Raw genomic sequence first — 19,558 nt, 5'->3', positions numbered from 1 at the left:
GCCGTACATACATGGCGGCGCAAGATGGCGACCTCTCTAAAGCAAGGCCCTTACTATATATATATATATATAAAAGCATAATTATAAGGCTACGAAAACCAAACGAATTTTATTTTATAGCGATTATACACTTGTATAAACATATTAATGGGTAGAATATTCAGATTCAGATTCAGATTGACAATAAACCATGCCAAATATTACACACTGGCCCTTTAATGTCGACTGTAGGAACCAATTGGCTTGGGGCTAAGAAGCTCAGACAGTGTAGGAAAGTTGAGAGATAGTCTAAAGACATCGAGGTGCCATTTAGGGGGCCGCAGAGCTAACACCAATTGGTTAGATTAAAGGGAAACTTAAGTATTTTTCAACCTGGACTCTGTTTTCCCATGGTTTTGTTTCTGAGTGAATAATTTGTTCTGTATATATGTAAATTGTATATACATGAAACTAAGCAGGAGACCCTCTGTTTAACACAAAAAAAACCCATTTAATTCTTATTCCATTCCATTTTTATCAATACTTGGATTTGTGCATTTTCATAAAAAAAAATAATTAAATTAACATTTTGGATAAAAAGCTGTCTGTTGTTTTTTGTCAGTCATTTTTAAGTACAAAATCTATTTCACGTTAACATTTTTGTTTTTTTTCTCATTTCCTCATGTCAGTTTGAATTGTATAAATGAAAATAATAATAATAATAATAATAATAATAATAATAACAACAATAATAACAATAATGAAAATAATATTCTCTCTGAGGTATAGCACAACACGTTGCCTTGCTCAGTGATCGCTCAGTGTTCTGCTGTCTGCTTCTTCTTTGTGGTCATCTTGTCCGCATGTCACTGTGACTATCGTAGAGATCCCATTTCGTCCCATTAAACTTGTTTACTTCTTCATCCAAATCAGATTCAGGATGTTGATCAAAACAGGAATTGTCGGAGTCTGAGTCCATCAGCATCTCCACTGCTTTGAACGACATCTTCTTCCAGTTTCCAGCGGATCTTCCTCTTCATTTGTTTTTTTGGACATGGCAGTGCTTTTCTATTTCACAAGATGTGTAACAGCAACCCCTATCTGGAATTGCTGGAATATCTCGTTAATGGTGGGGAAGCATTCTGTCATAAATGAATCTTGGCAATGGTGGGGAAAATGTTAAATAAACAGTAGTTTAAGTGTGTATAGAGCACATGGAACTGGGTGAATTAAGGGTTTATTTCAACCAAACCAGAGTTGGAGATTGTTGTAACAGTGAAATGTCGAACCAAGACAGGTTTTGTGAGTTTCATTTTGTTTTTGTTGACTTTGAATGAAGTGTGTTTTACAATGATAAAATTACTGTATATCTAAATTTGGTGGATTTGGTGATGGCAATTTTAGGGTTGTTTCTGCTTAAAGAAATCTTTTTTTACTCTTAACAAAAAGGTCTATCTCTGTAGGGATCTAATGCGGTCTAGATTGAAAAACACCAAAGTAATCCTGTAAATTTAGAAACGGTACTTTGGTTATTTACAAAACTAACTTCTTTTACATCCAAATAAATTACATCAAATTAAAACACATAATTGAGAAAACACTAAAAAAGGTAAAATAATGCATCTCTTGACAAAAGGCAACAAAAGCTACAGAGTCGCGCCTGTTCTGTACGACATCTATCGCACATCTGTCCGTCCTGGAAGAGGGATCCCTCCTCAGTTGCTCTTCCTGAGGTTTCTACCGTTTTTTTCCCCGTTAAAGGGTTTTTTTGGAGAGTTTTTCCTTATCCACTGTGAGGGTCAAGGACAGAGGGATGTTGTATGCTGTAAAGCCCTCTGAGGCAAATTGTGATTTGTGATATTGGGCTTTATAAATAAAATTGATTGACTGACTTGATTGATAATTTCAGTAACCAGTTCCATTTGATTTTCAGTACACCAATCACAACACATCATCAGGTACACAAACTGATTTGCCACTGATAGCTAGCAAATGTTCCCCTGGATGCAGTGATGCAAAATTGTTTTTTGAAACTGAAAAGTGATGTGGAAGGCCACCATGTGCCAGTAAAAGCTTCAAGTATGTGGAGAGGAGATATGACCCTGAATACACTGAATTTGGATTCATAATGGAAGCCAGTGATGCTGAGCTGAAAGTGGTGAAATCCTGTAAAATGAAGCGCCAAAACCATCGAGGCTCAGGAGTCACTTAAACACATAACACCCGCGATGTGTTGGGAAGCCAAATTAATATTTCCTCAGGCAGAATAGAAAGTCATCACAACATTAACAGCTGATAGTGGCATAACACATATTTACAGCCCAGTTTATTTCTTTCTCCTTTTTATTTGGCCATAGTATGTTTTTTTATTTCTATCATTTATTTGGGAAGGTGGTTTGAGGAAACTTTTAATAGAAGTGGGCCTTCAGTACCAAAAGATTGAGAATCCTTGAACTAATTTATTGTTTGGTCTTTTTTTGTTTGTTGTGTATTTGACAATAAAAAACAAAACTATAGAACACCATAAGACTTCCTCTTAATGCAACAAATGCACTCAAAACTAGGACAAACTGTAGTTACATGAATGCATCTTCAACCACCAAAGCACTGGGACATTTTTGTATGTCACTATTCCCATGGCAATATTCTGGGAACAGATTCAATTTCAGCATGTTTGGCATGACAAAATCAAACCAGAGTGGCAGAAACAATGCAAAGAAACAAAGCAGACCAAACAGGCACATGCTCATTGAACATTACCCAATTTCAAACAGCTCAATATCATATCTGGTGTGGCGAACACCTTTAACCCCCCTTGATATATGCTCTTATGAAGGTCTAATAAACCAAAAGCTCAACAGTAAAGTGAAACACTGTATAGATGTAAGTGTGCAGAAATCCTTTCTACCAGTTTAAACACCTTTAACCCAAAAAGGCGCCAACTCATACTGTACTAGTGTTTGTTTGACGTCGTGTTGTCAGTCTCTGAAAATACAACAGATCTGATTTCACTTGCTCTATACTGCCCGCCTTAGTGTCTGTTGATCAGGATGGAAGCTGCATAACTTAGTAGCACTGAGATTTACTAAAAGATAAACATCCTGGAAATCCTGGCCAATTCTTCTCTGCATTAAGCTACAATCCTACATCAGTTTTAGTTCGACAGTGGCAGCATTTATCGGGAACTGCCCATTGGTTCGACATCCCATTGTTCCGACCATATTAAACTCATTGTTCCGAAGTCCGTTCCGAAATCATCATGATGCCCTGTGGTTAAGGTCTGGTTAGGTTTAGGCACAAAAACCACTTGGTTAGGGTCAGGAAAAGATCATGGTGTGGGTTAAAATGAAAAAGAAAGCGACAAACACATAAGCCGTGAGCCTGCTCCGCCTCAAGCCGGTCGCGGCGCACCATACGCCCGCCGCGAGGCGTTGGATGTCAAACCAATGGGCTGTCGAACCAATGACATGGACCCGCATTTATCCACTTGTATAAGAACGGCATCCAGGTTTCTTCTTGACTGTCACAATCAGCAGTCTGTCTTTCACATTGATAAAACTGATCCTATTATTATAGTGACACTGTGTGTGTGTGTGTGTGTGTGTGTGTGTGTGTGTGTCAGTCTGATGTCAGGGTACCACGACACAAGACACCAAAGCCACTTCTGTTTCCTGCGCTCTAACTCAGGGTCAATTGCTGCCACTCGAATCTCTAACTTGCAGCCATTTATCTTTTCTCTCCATCTTGCAGCCTCTTTGTGTCTCTCTCTGCTCTCTCTGTAAATATATTACCAGTCCTTTGTGTGTTTATTGATCGTCTAGAGTCCAGTTGTCTGATGTTTCGGAGAGACAGCATGTGAGCTCATCCCTCAAACATTACTGATATTTGCCTTACTGCAGGAATACAGGATGAACTCAGATAATGACAAACTGACGGCACAGATAAAGTTGAACCACTACGCTAGATCCAACACACTTGCTCATCTGTACCTTTCCAGTCTGACAGCTGTCGCATGGATTTTCTAAAATCAATAAAGAGTGGTACTATTTAAAAAGCCTGTTACAGACTTTTCTTTATTCCACAATGACCCCACAATGCAGTATAAGGACACATTCGAAAACAAATGAAACAAAAAATAAGTTAAGTGGAGAGCGCAGCCCAGTCGCCAGAGGAAAATGTTGGCATTGTAATTTTCTGCAAACCACAAACATGTTACAGTACATTTGCACATTTCACACATATCAAATTGTTTATATCGATGCCTGCCATGCTGCAAACAACTGCCAACCACTGTTCGAGACCAACAAACAACAAAACCAGTTGTGATTTAGCAAGTCATTGTTTTGTTTCCAGCAGCTGTGAGTATTTTTTAGTAAAGTATTATTAGCAAAGTAATAGTTTGTATGTTATCCTACAAAAATGCACAAACATGAAGAGAATTAGTGTCCCACAAATGACTGTACAAACTTAACGTAAAGTAAAGCACTTAATGTAAAGTTACGGAGGCAGGCAAGTAAAGTTACTGTGGTTAGGTTTAGAGAAAGAAACATGGTGATGACGTACTTTAAATTGACTCAGTGTTCCTCGGTTCCTTCAAACACCGGTCTCCTGGGAAAAGTCTCAGGGGGGAGTTCTGTGTTTTATCATCATCCACAGCCCCAGCCTCCAATCATCTGGGACTGCTTCATTATTTACTCTTAACTACCGTCAGCACATTGGTCACATGATCACAGCCTTCCCATATATGTGGATATTACACACATTAGTGGCTTATGATTATATGGGATATGAACAAATTCTGGTGCGTTAATTTTCGTAGGAAAACGTACTAACAGTGCATGAAAACAGCTTGTTTTTACGGACCCATTGCTTTGTTTTGAGCGGCTTTTTAGGCACGAAAAGTGGTTGTTTTTTGCTGAGACATCACTTCTTTTCTGGCCGAGATAGCAGCACCTTTTTTGTTTCTGCGACATCCCTTCTTTTCCTGTCAGGATAGTGGCACAGACTGTACAAATGATGGATGTAACTACCATTGATATCACCCATTGGTGTGTGGACTCCTGTTTTGAAGCCTCGAGTTCTGCATTTTGGCCGTTGCAATCTTGGGGTTTTTTAGAGCCAGAAGTGACTATATTTGGGTGAGAGGCTGGCACTGCGGAGGAGCGAGGGGTGGATCTGACTGAGAAACTGAGGACACTATCGGCAGACAGCCTGCCACTCAAAGCATCCCTGCCCTTAATTATGTGTAACTTTAACCCTTAATAAAATGTAAACGAGTGAGTTAGAAAAATATTCACCCCCCCTGTGCAGCTGCCATAAAGGGTGATATTAGCTATAGAGACCAAAGCCGTTTGTTGCCCCAGGTTATAATGTTTGAAACATGTATGTTTCTGCTGTAAAGTTGAGCATTCTAACATGGGCTTCAATGGGGTTTGACTGGCAACTGGAGCCTGCTTCAAGTGTACAGTCAAAGAACTGCAGTTTTTTGGCATTTCTGTGTTGCCGTAATTTGTCGGCCTCCAAACTGGGTATTTTTGGTCAAAATATGATCTTTTCCGAACCATAACCAAGTAGTTTTTGTGTCTAAACCCAACCCCACGTTAACCATGTCATTAAGACGGAAAGTTTCGATGTATCTGCCAAATAATAACGTGCAAGTGTAACAAATCTGTGTTTTGCTGAAACATACAATGCCAACATTTTTTCTGGCCATACTGGGTTGACACAGTGACACATGTTGGTCAGTAACAGCCTAATACGATACAAAAAAGACAGAAATGATAAGTAAATAAATAAGGATACCCAAAAGCAAACAAGCATGCTTAAGTAAATATCCAGTAGACACTGTTACAGGAGTTCTCCACTGGTGGAGCACTCATTCAATGATTATTAAACAGAACATTAATCTAACCCTCTCCATGCCAATCCTATAAATCTATATCCTTAAGCCTGAGATCCTGTGTTGTATTGTGGATGCCATACTAAGGAAAGCCACATTCATCAATACATTTTCTACCCTTAGAAATCCATTTAGACTAATGTCTACCATGGTCACAGTTTCTGCAGCACATAAAACACAGTATATGATATCTTTTGTGGGGCACCACTCAAGAGCAGATGTGGGTGTTGTACCTGATTAAATCTCTGCTGACAATCCCTTTCTTTTCTCTAACAACCTCCCTTTCTCTTGCAACATCTTCCAAGACAGTGTAACAGGGTTACTGTGAGTGTTACTGTCACTCTGAAACCTAACACTTGACATTTCAATCTAGATTAAAGCACTATCACCACGCGCCTCTCATTGACCGCTGGCTCAGGAGTCAAGAGGATAGAGGGCAGTTAAACTGATTTATCTTACCAGCTTTGACCTTCATTATGTGCATAGATCTGTGTATGTGTGTGTGTGTGTGTGTGTGTGTGTGTTTTCTTAGCCTTGGCTTTGACCGTCCACATTGTATTAACCTCACTTTAAGAGGGATATTGCTATTCCACAGTATAAAGCCATGTCCTTAATGGCAATAACACTACATCAGCTTGGACAATATGAGGGAGATGTAAGAGAATACGAAACAGAGACAGATGAAAGAGAGAGACAAAGAAAAAATGACTGAGGAAGAACAAAAGGAATACAGAGAGATGGAGGAACTTACACAACACTTTCAGATTTTGGTTGAGGGTGGAGGAAAGCTTTGGCGAACAGCACTCCGAGGGTGGGAGCACACTCAGCCAAAAACTGATGCTAGAAATAGTAACACTCACAGGCTGCAATTAAAACAAGCATCACCAGAGCTGTGAGTTGAGGACTTTTAAGAGTCAGAGGAAAGATGCTCTTTAGAAACTGGAGGCTGGAGATGTCAGAGGGAGCAAGCACTAAGTGGTTGGAAAAACAGACTGAGAAATGTTGTTAAATAAACTCTCAAGTATCAGTGTCAGGGAGCAGATTCTCTGCATCTAATTAAAATGGAAGCTTAAGTACATTTTTCAGTAGCATGGTGACAGTTCAAAATTCAAACTGTGAATTTTGTACTTCTATAGTGTGTGTGAGGTGTATAATTAGAACTGCATCACCCATAATATACATAATTTGTCCTCCTAATACATTAAAAGTTAACACTCCCTCCCTCTCTGACTTGGTTTAAGTGAAAACCAAGTTACAAAAGATCCATGTTTCTCTGGTCCAGAGCAAATATGCAAAATTTAAAAATGGAGTTGAACAAACAAAAGCAAATTAACATTTAAGTCCTCTTCTTTGTGTGACAAGTCCAGATTGAGTTGCTCAGTTTACACTAATTTGTGGACTAATTTTCTAGCAGTTCAGCAGCTGGACTTTGATCCAACACTCTGCAGCCAGACATCTAAATCTTAAGTCCCTCTATTGCTCTTCTCTTAGGTTTACATTGATTTTCTCATCCTCTAAGTAGTATAGACAGCATTACAAGGTATTACTCCAGGCTGCTTGTCTAACATGGTTTTAATGTACAGACCAGGAAGGCACATTAGATGCACTGGGATCAAAGTTTCATGACCACTGCTCAAATTTCCTCCCATAGTCTAAAGACAAACATGTCAGGCTAATTGGAGACTATAAAATTGCCCGTAAGTGTTTTTGCAAGTGTAAACTGTTGTCACGTACATGTGTCAGATGTCATGCATGGATGGATTATCTTCTTTTATATGATTAATTTACTGGAAATGTAGACACAGTACTTTTTGAGAAGTAGGTTAAATTAATTTTAGCTCAAAGATGGTATTGTTGGGCTGCTGTTTAGCTTCTTCTAATGAATAATACCCAGTTGTTTGTGAAGTTACACCATGAACTAGATTAAATTTTGACTGTTTTCTGAGTGTTTTCCTCTTTATAAACTAGTCGAATAGTCTTGATTAAAATTTTCGTTAAGTCGACAGGGAAATTAGTCGCCAGGAGCATCCCTAATTTGAACAACTATGGAGAACTGTCTGAAGGTGCAAAAAATGTCTGTGCGTTCCAATACCCATACTAACATACTATATAGTGTGCCAGAAAAAGATTTAGTATGTCCCAATACATAGTATTTGAAATGCAGTATGCCAAAAATACCAGGATGTTCTACTACATCCTGTCCGATTTTGCAGTATGCAAGCCAGCATGCTTTTCTGGCTATTCTGACCCACAATCCTCTGCATAGCAGACAATACATCACATTGACTGAGCCACAGACAGATGACAGCTTGACAATTGATTGACAGCTGATTGACAGCTGTCAGAAGTCACAATGCCAGATGACACCTCATTCAAGTGACTGATGACCAGTCCAATAGTAATAATAGGAATGATTGTTTGAGTGAACAAAATAATCATAAATATTACAAACAACAACAGGACATAACTATAAAAATAACAATGACAGAGAACTGCAGATGTAATTTCACTGTTGTAAATATAATATGTTCGAATCTACAATCTATGCAGTTATAACTTTAAAGATAAACTACAAAGTAACAACAGCAGAGCTCCCTGGGTTGATCTCTGTCTCTGGAGAACTCCGTAATTGGCGTTTGTTTTATCTCTATGGTAACGCATATAAAAGAAAGAGGGTCAAAGTTCAGGGTGTAATGTTATGAGAAAGTAGTATGTCCTGATTGTGTGCATACTGCATGCAACACTATGTACTTTTTGATGGCAGCTGCAGTTCCTACTAGAAGTAAAAGGAAAAAGTATTTGATTCGGAATGACAAGAATATTTTTTTTCCAAGTGTCATACACCCAGCTCACCGGGATTTACAAGACACTACTTACAATACTCACAGAGGCAAGGATCTACTGAAGGTAAGCAAGCACATGATAATGTATCCATACATGTCAAAACTACACAAACTTAGAGCCTATTAACACTTGGTATTAACAGGCATCTTGGGTGATCCAATCAAAAGTGAACAGCTCTGTGTCTGTCTGTTCATACCTGGCAGAAGAATGAATCTCCACATGGGTCTTGAGTGACCACTTGTTATTCTCTTTTTCCCATTATATATGCAAATAAACACGTGAATCATTCCAACCAAACATTAGTCAACCAGAAAGGTCATTAGTTGGCAAGATTTCATTGGTCGCTTAGTTGCAGAGCAAAAAAACAAACAAAAAAACAAAACAAAACATGAAACTCTATCAGGAGCTGCACCTTGTCAAAATAAATCAAAACCTGTATGACTGGACCATGTGGGAATTCAATTTGAAAGGACACAGGAAGAGGCCACGCTCATCAGTCAGACAGGAGACACGTTACAAACCAATCACAGCCGACAGATATCTTTCCCTTCTTCTGTAAATATTCAGTCTGTGATAAATACGGAAAGTTGATCATGTTAGTGCAGGGCTACCCAGAGCTTTACATCTGTCCCACAGACGACAGGCCTACAGACTTAAAAACAGCGCCTGGAAGAAGATCAGCTCTGCACTCAGCATTTCAGGTACATTGGCTGTATGATGCTTGTTAAGGTTGCTCAGCAACCTCAGAGGCGACCTGCCACCACAGTCTTGAAAGCTGGCACAAGAAAAGGCACAACAGTAGCTCACAGTGCCCGACCTTGTGTTTTCCAGGCAGTTAAAGATGCAGCATATGTATGGCCCCTAATTTCCAGGGCTGGTACCTGCAGTTATTCCACAGGCTAGTTAATAACATGTCGGGCAGGAAATCCAAGTGTGGGATCATTTTGAGAAGGTGAAGGACGAACCCAAGGTGATATGTAAACTCATCTTCATTGGTCGACTACAAACATGGCGTATCATCTGAAACATGTTAGTAGCTACAAGCCCATTAGCCACTTAGCACAATCATTACTGCTTTGCCGACAGCGTCATTAACAGGCGGCTCGCTCAGTGTGTGACGTGCACTTGTAGATAAAATATAGGCCTATATTAATGAAGGGTCATTAGTACAGTTTTGTATTTCTCTGTAATGTAGCACAGTGTTAACAATGTTACTGATACTATTCTTTCTCACACCTTCAACTCAAACCATTGTGTTGCCCCGCCCAAAATATATCATTTAATGATTAAATTAACATCTAAAAACTTGCTAGCCAGCGCACGTTGAGGTGACCAGATGAGAGCAGCTCCAGAGACGGTCCTTCAGCTCTGCTTCTGTGTAACAGCACCAACAGGAAGTTTGCCTATCCATCAGGGAGTGGGATAAGCAAGAATGTCAGCTGAGTAGGCAGTCCCTAAATGTGGCCCAGGACACATTAGCGTTCACACTGCTGAAAGAATGTGGCCACATGCAGCCCAGACCCCCTGTGGTCTCTGCGATCACATCTCAAGGTGCATTGAGGACATATTTTGTGCATTCACACCTGTACTGACAGTTTTCCACTTGTGATCACATCACCCAGGACGTAAACACCAGGTGTAAACAGGGCCTTAAACCACACAAACAACACTCTCGTGCATTGTTTATAAGCCAAACACCTAATATGTGAGTATGCAGTGTAGTCTGCATTTATCTGTCATGTCAAATATATTGGGATGTCTGGCATGGGATGTTAGTGAGAAAAATTCACTGCCTACTGTCTTTATCTTTGGCAACTGCTATCTGATACAACACTGAACTAAAAGTGTTGACAGCAGAAAAAAAATGTGACAAGTTAACCACGGGAAGCATCTAAAAGCAACATTGTCTCAGTGTCCAATACTCTAATGATTAAAAAAGTTCTCTTAAAGGTTTTAATACCTCCACCCTGCCAAACATCGTATTTCATTTCAAATCAACCTCACTCTGAAGGAAAGGTGAGCGATCATCACTAACTTTTAGCCTTTCATTATGAAATCTTCCAAGTACAGTCTCATCGATCAAAATGAGGAGAAGCAGCGCTGCACGAGGCCAACGAACAAAACGAGAAAACAAAACAAATAATGCAATTATTCAATGGGCAACGTGAATTCAATCATGCTTCTAAATATAAGATGCATTTGTGTTCTCCCTTCCTGCATTACAGGAATTTGCTCATGAGGGAACACAGGTTCAATACCCATTATGACCTGACGGCTATTACCTAATCTATCATCGTTATTGTACCTACCACTGTACACAGATGCTGAGCACAGCCCACATGAACACACAAAGCCTTAACACCCACCATGTAGAAACAAGCGTGGACAGATACACGCACACACACACACACACACACACACACACACACACACACACACTATATACTGCAATTCCCTGGTGGACATTTCCTATGCTTCATTTAGGGGGTGGGTAAACTGTCATATGGGATGATGTGTAATGCAGGGGCGAAGGTAATATTACACAGAGGCGGCTGCATGTGTGTCAGTGTGTGCACGTATGTGTGTGTTTATTAATACGGGCTCCACTAGTTGGCTTGAGTTAACCCCTCGGAGATCACCAGAAAACATTTCAGTCAGCAAACACAAAAGCTCCCTGAGCGGAGGGGGAGGAAGAAGTGGAGGAGGAGAGGGGGGGTGAGGTCAGGGTTGTGAAGATGGCCAGGTGGGTGGTGGCTGGGGAGATGTGATGTGATTATGAAACTGATAAACCGTGACAGAAACAGAAGGTTTACCGCCGCACAATGTTACACTGTGTTGTAAAGGACCTCTACTGAAAAAAGTAAAGGTGTGACGCAGCAATCACTCTCACTATCACACACTCAAAGTCTCAGCACCTATTTTCAGAGGAAGAGTGAGAAGAGGAGGATTTAGATGAGAAACTACTTTAAGGAAAACACTTGTGTTAGAGGAGGAACAGAGTAGGAGACTCATTCTCATCAGGAAGGAGATGAACTTTGATTTACTAGAACGGAAAAAGAGCAGGCCCTCTCACCACAAGGGAGAACATAAAAAGAAAACCAGCAAAGACTCTATGTTGCAAAAATACTGACTGAAAAAGCTTCATCATCAAAATGATGTGAGGCCACACTGTCCTTTTATCATCCATGTATCTAGAGGCTGGAGCCCCTAGAAGGAAGCTTCCTAAGCTGCTCTGATCCTAAGAGACTCAGTTGCCCAGCGACCCCGAGTCTCAGCTGCCTAGCAACCCAGTCGGCGGAGTCTGGTCCCAGCCAGCGTCTAGCCTGTTCCTGAGTCAGGGGTCTTGGCCCATGTCAAGCCGGTTTCTGCATCAGGGGTCCGAGCCAACACCTGGGACAGCTGGGACACCCAACGCAGAAACAGGAACAGGAACTCTTGTTGGTTTGGCGCTATATAGATAAAACTGACTTGACTCAAAGCGAAATATAAAAATCTTTGATAACCACCTTACGTTGCCTCAGTGTCCCTATTGACAATGTGAATACAAACACAAAAAAGTACATAGTTCTATGGGGAGCTCCCCAGTGGGCAGTTTCTTCTTAGGAAGTCAGTACTGTTTGGTCTGAAAACACCTATTAACACAAATGGGCAAACAACACACTTCATTGTTCTTATTGTTTTATCACCAACCATATCTTATATGAATTATACTCATTTATATACTAATTTTCAATGGCTAAGACGTTTTGGAGGAAACCACAGACTGTAAAAAATAATGGATGCAGCTACCACGACATCACCCATTGGTTTTCGGACTCCTGTTTTGAAGCCTCGAGTTTGGCATTTCAGCTGTCACCATCTTGGCTTTTTGAAGCCTGAAGTGACCATGTTGGGGCGAGAGATTGGTGCAGTGGAGGAGCGCAGGGTGGATCTGACTGAAAAGCCATGGACGCTGTCAGAAGACAGCCTGTCACTCAAAGCAGCCCGCCCTTAACTATACTGTGATTTATATATCTTCTCCTGTCGTGCTGTTGTCATGAAGGGGGAAACTAGCTATTAAGACCAAAACTAAGATGTACATATGTTTATCTCTGCTGTAAGGTCAAGCGTTTTAACATGGGGGTCTATGGGGATTGAGTCGCCTCCAGAGCTGGCCTCAGCTGGCCATTAGACGAACTGCAGCTTTTTAAAACCTACGTATTGGCTTCATTATTCAGCTCGGGAGGTTGCTGCTTGGAGGAAATGTAACTGCTGCATGGCCACCAATTTTAAGCACCACGTAAAAAGATGTAGTGAGGAGCTCAGGATGTTTGAGTGGACTCAATTGAGGCACACAACTCTGACATCAGAGACAGAAGTTTGCTTCCTGTCTGCTTAAGTCAGTGTTACTGTTTTGTAATTAAGTGAATTTGGGGCAATTCATTACCTTACTTCAACTGCACTGGATCTCTAGCGTTGGCAGCTGCATGGCTCTAGTGATGGCAGTGTTGGTTGGTTGGCCCATTTCTTGGCAGCAGATTAAAATATCACAACAACTACTGCAGGTATGCATTTGGGGCTTTTAGTGAAATATCCAGACAACTAATGGATAGACTGCCTTGACATTTGATACAGATATTCATGGTACCCAAAACATAACCCCCATTGAGATGGTAATCTCCTCACTTTTCCTCTAGTTTGAGTTGCATAAAAATGTTAATCACGTTGTAGTTGTCAGTAGCAGATACTGTCAGGAAAAGTAATGAGAAACATTGACATTGACCTTCTTGCAGTCTTGCAGACACATTTAATATGATCATTTTAAAAAAAATATATTTTTCTTTCTCACAATTTGGAAAGTCCAATTCCCTGTGCACTACTACTGTTCTTGTTTACTGCTTGAAAAAAAAAAACAGTAATCTAAGCAGCATTATATTTCTGAACAAAATGCGTTAGGTGATTTTAATTAGCTGTATGTAACTTTGATTTGTAGAAGAAAGAGTTGTACACACACACACACACACACACACACACACACACACATGCACACACACAATATAAAATCTGCTGCTCAGGAGATAGAGGAGCATGATGAAGGTATTCAGACAATTCAACAGACAGACAGCAAAGAAGATGCTAACCTCCGTGTAATGTATGACCGTGACATTTACATCAGCTGCTGAATGATGTGCATTTATCAGGCAGACACATACACACACTTAGCATCGATTTCTGTCGCAAAGTTGAAGACCTGTGGAAGTATTCATATCATAAATGCAGCACCTTGCTTCGCAGCTGCTCCGCTCAGTATGTCTTCTGCACACCCCGGCTAGTTAGAGGGCTGATCTGATGCCTGCTGCTGCAAGCAGATCGATGCCTTTTCACATAGGACGTAGGGAATCAGGGAGAAGAAAAGGGATCGGGGGGTTGTTACTAGTGCGAGTAACATCTCCCTCCTGAGAGCGGAGGTCCAGATCAATGCCACAATATAAACAAGAAAGGAGGAGGTGTGAGTGGACAGAGATGGAGGAGAAGAAAGAGAGGAGAAAAGATGGATTGCAGCATCCAGCACAGACTGAACAAAGGTAAAGAGGAGAGTGGTTGAAATGGGCAAAGGTAAGAAGAAATTGAGATGGTGTTAACAGCAAAGAGGTAAAGACAGGACTAAAGAGTAATGGAAAGGGAGCAGAAAAGTGGAGAAAAATGGACAAACAAGAGTGAAAGAGATTTCACAGTGAGAGCATAAAAGCTCTAAAGGACAGAGAGGGCTGATTGGTGGAAGAGGACAGCTGTCTTCAAGGCTCTCCGACTTCTATCATGGTCTCCATCAATGGGCAGGCTTTTTGCTTCTGTCACAAATTGTTCTTTATTTCCTCAGTTTCCTTTAAGGAATTGAGTCATCTCTCTTTCTTATGCTCAGTGTGATCTAACACTGCTGCTGTTAAAATGGTGATAACAGTAATTATTCTCCTTTTGCTTTCCATTAAGAGCTTTTCTGACGCATTACTGAGTCACTGCAGTATTAAACAGTTTTATCATTGCAGAGCGGTAGAATATAGGTGTGCAAAGGGATCGGTCCTGGCTTGGACAATAGAAGCTTCTTTGGTTGAATCAATAATAATTTCATGATGAATCACATGGTAAAAACACATGGGTGACAAATTAGAAGAAAAAATGACAGCAGCCATAATCCTTAAGGTTGATTTGGTCATACCTGTGGTAACTGGGGGTAAGAATAACTTAATAATGAAGAGTTTTGTACGAAAAGACCTCATCTGCTGTATTGATGATGATGTTCGAGCGCTCTGTCTATCATGTTGCTCTAAAATCTCTAATAGGTTTTCAACTGAGTTGAGATCTGGGGGCATTTTCACATAGTTTTTGAACATAGACATAGCTGATTGACTTATGCCTACCATGCACTAGAAGACACTGAAAGACTTTTTAGAGACTAAAGTCTGACACCCTCTCACATCTAAAGACAATGTGAGTTTTAGTCACACCCTGGATTTTGCAAAGACTGGGGATCTTGCAGGGTTACTTTTTGCAGGGCTACAACCAGATTTCTTTTGAGATGATCTCCCATCCTGCTTCAAGTGGAAAATATGAAGCCAAACCCCCTTTAAGAAATACGACATATTAACAATTCCTTATGTGTCTCCAAAAACACAGAGCTCTTGAAGCCTAAAATAAAAGGTGTCATCTGTTGACAGCATTGTTGTCAATTCGGCATCAATGCAATCTATAAAGATAAATTGTATTTGTGCACAAACTTTATATTTTGGATTTTGTTGCCTCAACTTGCTCACAGCCTCCGTTGGATTGCTGCACTATTTTAGTGGGAGGAGACTGTGAGAACAAGAGGCAAACCATTTAAAAAAAAATCAACATTTCTTACTATAAGTGATCACTGCTTGAAGGAAATTAACACTGACATCACAAGCTATTAAAGTGCCCAAGGAGCACCTCTCCTGCAGATGCCAAGTTGTCAGCTGCCTGGAAGAAAAAGAAGCACCACCTGTCTTGTGACCATGATGCGATGATGACAGGGACAAAACCCAGAACAAGAGGCAGCTTCCAGTAACAAACGCTGACCACATCTGGCTGCATTTTATACCAAAATCTAAATAAAGACAAGTTACATGATGAGGTGCTACTGTGCCTCCTGAAAACACTGAGATCTCTGTTTTTAAAAACTTAAAGGTAAGTTGAACATACTGTAGGTGATTCTATGTTAATTTCTCACGTGTAATGTCAATCTTTGATGTCATAAGGAAGAGAGGAAGAGATGGAGAGACAGTGGGAGACTGGGTAATTTCATTAGCCTGGTTCCAGACCATAGACCCCGCCCACTCAACTGAGTAGGCTTGCATCTCTGGTCTGGCATACTTCAATGAATTTGCGATTTATCTCGTCCAAACGATGGACGGACCAGTGAACGCCGGGGGTCTAGCGATTAGCCAATCAGCGCCACGCTGATGTCAAGCTGTACGCCGGTGGGTAACTGGTAAGGATAACAACAATGGCGACCGCTACAGATCCTACAGACCACATTAATGATGCTATCGAGGTATTTCGCCACTACTCGCGTTAATGGAGGACCAAATTAAGGAAGCTGCTAAACTGGATTTAACGGCGATGCAGCTGGGCATGCATGACGACGGAGACATTTTAAACGGGCAATGCTCGCTTGTTTTCAGCACCCCCGAGGCATGGATACTAATGATGTCAGATTCTGGGTGAGTCGTTGATCTCTACTGATTGGTTAGGGAAAAATCAAATTCCCTCCCCCTTGTAAATCGCCTTCAATGGAGGCCATGTCAGACTGAAGGTTCTGGGAGCTTCAGTCTGACACTATAATTCACTATAATTTCATCTAACTGAGCAGGTTTCTGAAATGGTACTTTTCACTACTCAAGTTACCCCCATAAAATTACATAAAATTTTCAGTACTTTACCCGCCGCCAGACAAAATCCCTTTGATATCCACCCTGAATCCACCCTTCTGCTGGGATACAGATAATTGTGATTTTTTCTGGATCAATGGTATCCCAATCCTACTAAAAGGCTTTGAACAATACACACTGAAGGTCTGATGCAGAACAAAACCAAATCTCGATTACCTGATCTAATCTGATTACAGAATCCTTTTTTTCTTTTTGAGCAACCCATTTTCAAGATTTGATCCAATTCGATCAGATACCAGCTACTCAAGTATGGTTTTAATCAAAATACAGCTTGTTGAACTTGTTCCACTGACAGAATTATGTTTGAGGGAATTAAACAAGCAAAAGAACACAGAAAAGACAAACAGCCTTACTCTCATCTGGGTTGGGTGAAGCCAGGATGGCGCTGTGCTTCCTCTTCACCTCCTCAACTTTCTCTGCCAGAGAGTCGATAAAACCCCTGATCTCCTCCACCTGTCAAGACAGAGAGACAGCAGGAGAGAGACCAAAAGACACTTTAGATCTCCTCAGTGCTGAGACAGGAAGTACCAGTGATTAGCCTGAGTGATGTTGATAGATACCAAACGGAAGATGTCATTATCGTATTAGAGGCAGAGTGAAAGCAGAGTGAAGCAGGCTTAAGTGAAAGAACATACACATATAAAAAGGTTTTCATGTTTTTGTGGGCTCAATCATTTGTTCTCTGTAACTTTTTCAAGCACTGGATCAGTCTCTGATGATGATATGTGTGATGTGTGGACTAAATCTGCAGACAACATGGCTGTATAAATCTATCAAATTATCATACACAAACATCCTAATTAATACAAATAGAGCCACATCCACGTCATTCAGATGAATGCTTTTTGAAATCGTTTTAGTCACCAACAACTGGCAGGAAAGGTGAATCACTATGTGCCGTAAAATTACTCTGTTTTTCTTCTTTTGATTCTCAACTGCTCAGAAAGCCACCGCTCACCTGAGTCTTTACAACGTGTTAAGTAGCTCTGAATATTAAAGTGTGAATGTGTGAATCAGGGCTTGGATGAGACGTTGCAGTGGAAAAAAAACAACTACAGAGCTGCACAAAAAGATGATGTGGCTACATGGCAAAAAACATTTGGATAACTGAACATTACATGCATGTTTGATTGTTGAGTATCTAATTACAAAACTGTGGGCATTAATCTGCTGCAATAACAGCCTCCGTGCTTCCTGGAAGGCTTTCCATAAGATTTTGGAGCCAGGCTGCAGGGAGTTGCTCCCACTCAGCCACAAGAGCATTTACCGAGGTCGGCCAGTGATGTTGGGTGATAAAGTCAAGCTCATAGTCTGCGTTCATCCCAAAGGTGTTGGATGGGGTTGAGGTCAAGCCAGTCATGAAAGAGCCTTCCCCAAAATGCTGTCACAACGAATAAACTACTTTCCAAAATATGCTTGTATGCTTTAGTATCAAAAGGTAACAGAATTGGACACTGACTAGTAGGGTTGGGTCGGTATGAGGAAAAAAAAACGGTCCGGTTTTTGTGAAAAACCGCATCAAGTCGGTAATACTGGATTTTCGCCACTTGGGGGCGCAATTGACTAATTTAAAATAAAAAGAGTGACAGTAACACGTTGTTTCTTTTATTCCTTACAAATAAATTTTGCAGCTTACTGAATCAGTGCAAACAAGGGTTGCCTCCTTCGTCTGGCTCAAAGCCAANTCTCTCGCTATGCGCTTGGCGAAGAGGCAGACACAGGTGCTCACAGACTCGGGCGTACTATAAACAGAGTCGAGCGCAATTCCGCGTTGTAGTTTCCTGTAAAATGTCCCTGAAAAATCCCCGTGATGTGAAAAATACATGCCGAGCAGTCTTGTGTGACACTGGTGCGTGGAGCGGAGTCCGTGCGGTCGTGCTTTGCACACACAGGGATGGCGGACGTCTGCTTTTACCGGGCGGACCTCCGCAGAGTTCGCTCCGCCTACGTTCCACCCAAGTATGCAGTCCGGTCGGTCTCAAAAAAAAAAAAACCCGGTCCAAGACGGAGTACCGAACCAAATTGGTATTACCAAGAACCGACCCAACCCTACTGACTAGTAGGTTCAGATTGCTGTTATCAGCTCATCCGCCCTTGGACTTATTTCACCTGTCTGCAGCTGTAACCCCATAATTAATTTATCATTTATAAATATATAACCATGCACATACTGTCATTATCCTGGGTTTTTGTTTATGTTCTGTTATCTTGTGGACTTTGTTTTGGGGTTTTCTGTTTGTATTCTTCCTTGTTTCATGTTGATCATTTATGTTTAATCTGTTTCCCATTTTATTTTTGTAGATTCTCTCCTCATGTGTCATGTCTGATTTTACTTGCCTGATTTTACTTTCTATCACACCTGTCTTCATCAGTCTCGTTTGTCCTTCCCTGTTCCCAGAGTCTTCCCTGCACACCTGTTCTGTATTAGTCTTGTTTGCTTCACCCTAGTGTTCTCCACCACACCCTTGTTGTCAGCCAATCCCCATTTCCCAACCTTCCCTCCTGTCCACCTACACCAGCTGTGTCTGGTTCTAATGAGGAGGTTTTCTGTGTATATATACAGTGCCCTCCAAAAGTATTGGAACAGTGAGTCCAATTCGTTTACTTTTGCTGTAGACTGAAAACATTTGGGTTTGACATCAAAAGATGAATATGAGACAGGAGATCAACATTTCAGCTTTTATTTCCAGGTATTTACATCTGGATCTGATACACAACTTAGAAGATAGCATTATTTGTAATGGAACACAAAATTTTTAGGTGAGCAAAAGTATTGGAACATATAAACTTAAAATAGATTAAAGTGAATGAGACTTAATATTTAGTTGCAAATCCTTTGCTTTCAATAACTGCATCAAGCCTGTGACCCATTGACATCACCAAACTTTTG

The 19,558-nt window shown here is 40.8% G+C and overlaps 1 protein-coding gene across 6 annotated transcripts in view; it reads right to left on the bottom strand.

Annotated features, from left to right (window-relative positions):
• Positions 1-19,558, bottom strand: part of LOC126402421 (syntaxin-1A-like) — a 93,542-nt gene that overhangs the window by 37,568 nt on the left and 36,416 nt on the right. For all 6 annotated transcript variants that reach the window (XR_007571173.1, XR_007571174.1, XM_050064395.1 and 3 more), the window contains exon 3: positions 17,022-17,121. Coding sequence is in view for 4 of the 6 variants with exons in the window: in XM_050064395.1 (XP_049920352.1) it covers positions 17,022-17,121 (100 nt within the window). In the remaining 2 variants the exon portion in view is untranslated. The remainder of the gene's footprint in view (positions 1-17,021; positions 17,122-19,558) is intronic.

The sequence above is a fragment of the Epinephelus moara genome, chromosome 2, assembly GCF_006386435.1.
Source record: "Epinephelus moara isolate mb chromosome 2, YSFRI_EMoa_1.0, whole genome shotgun sequence".
NCBI lineage: Eukaryota > Metazoa > Chordata > Actinopteri > Perciformes > Serranidae > Epinephelus > Epinephelus moara.
This window is presented reverse-complemented; position numbering and strand designations above follow the sequence as displayed.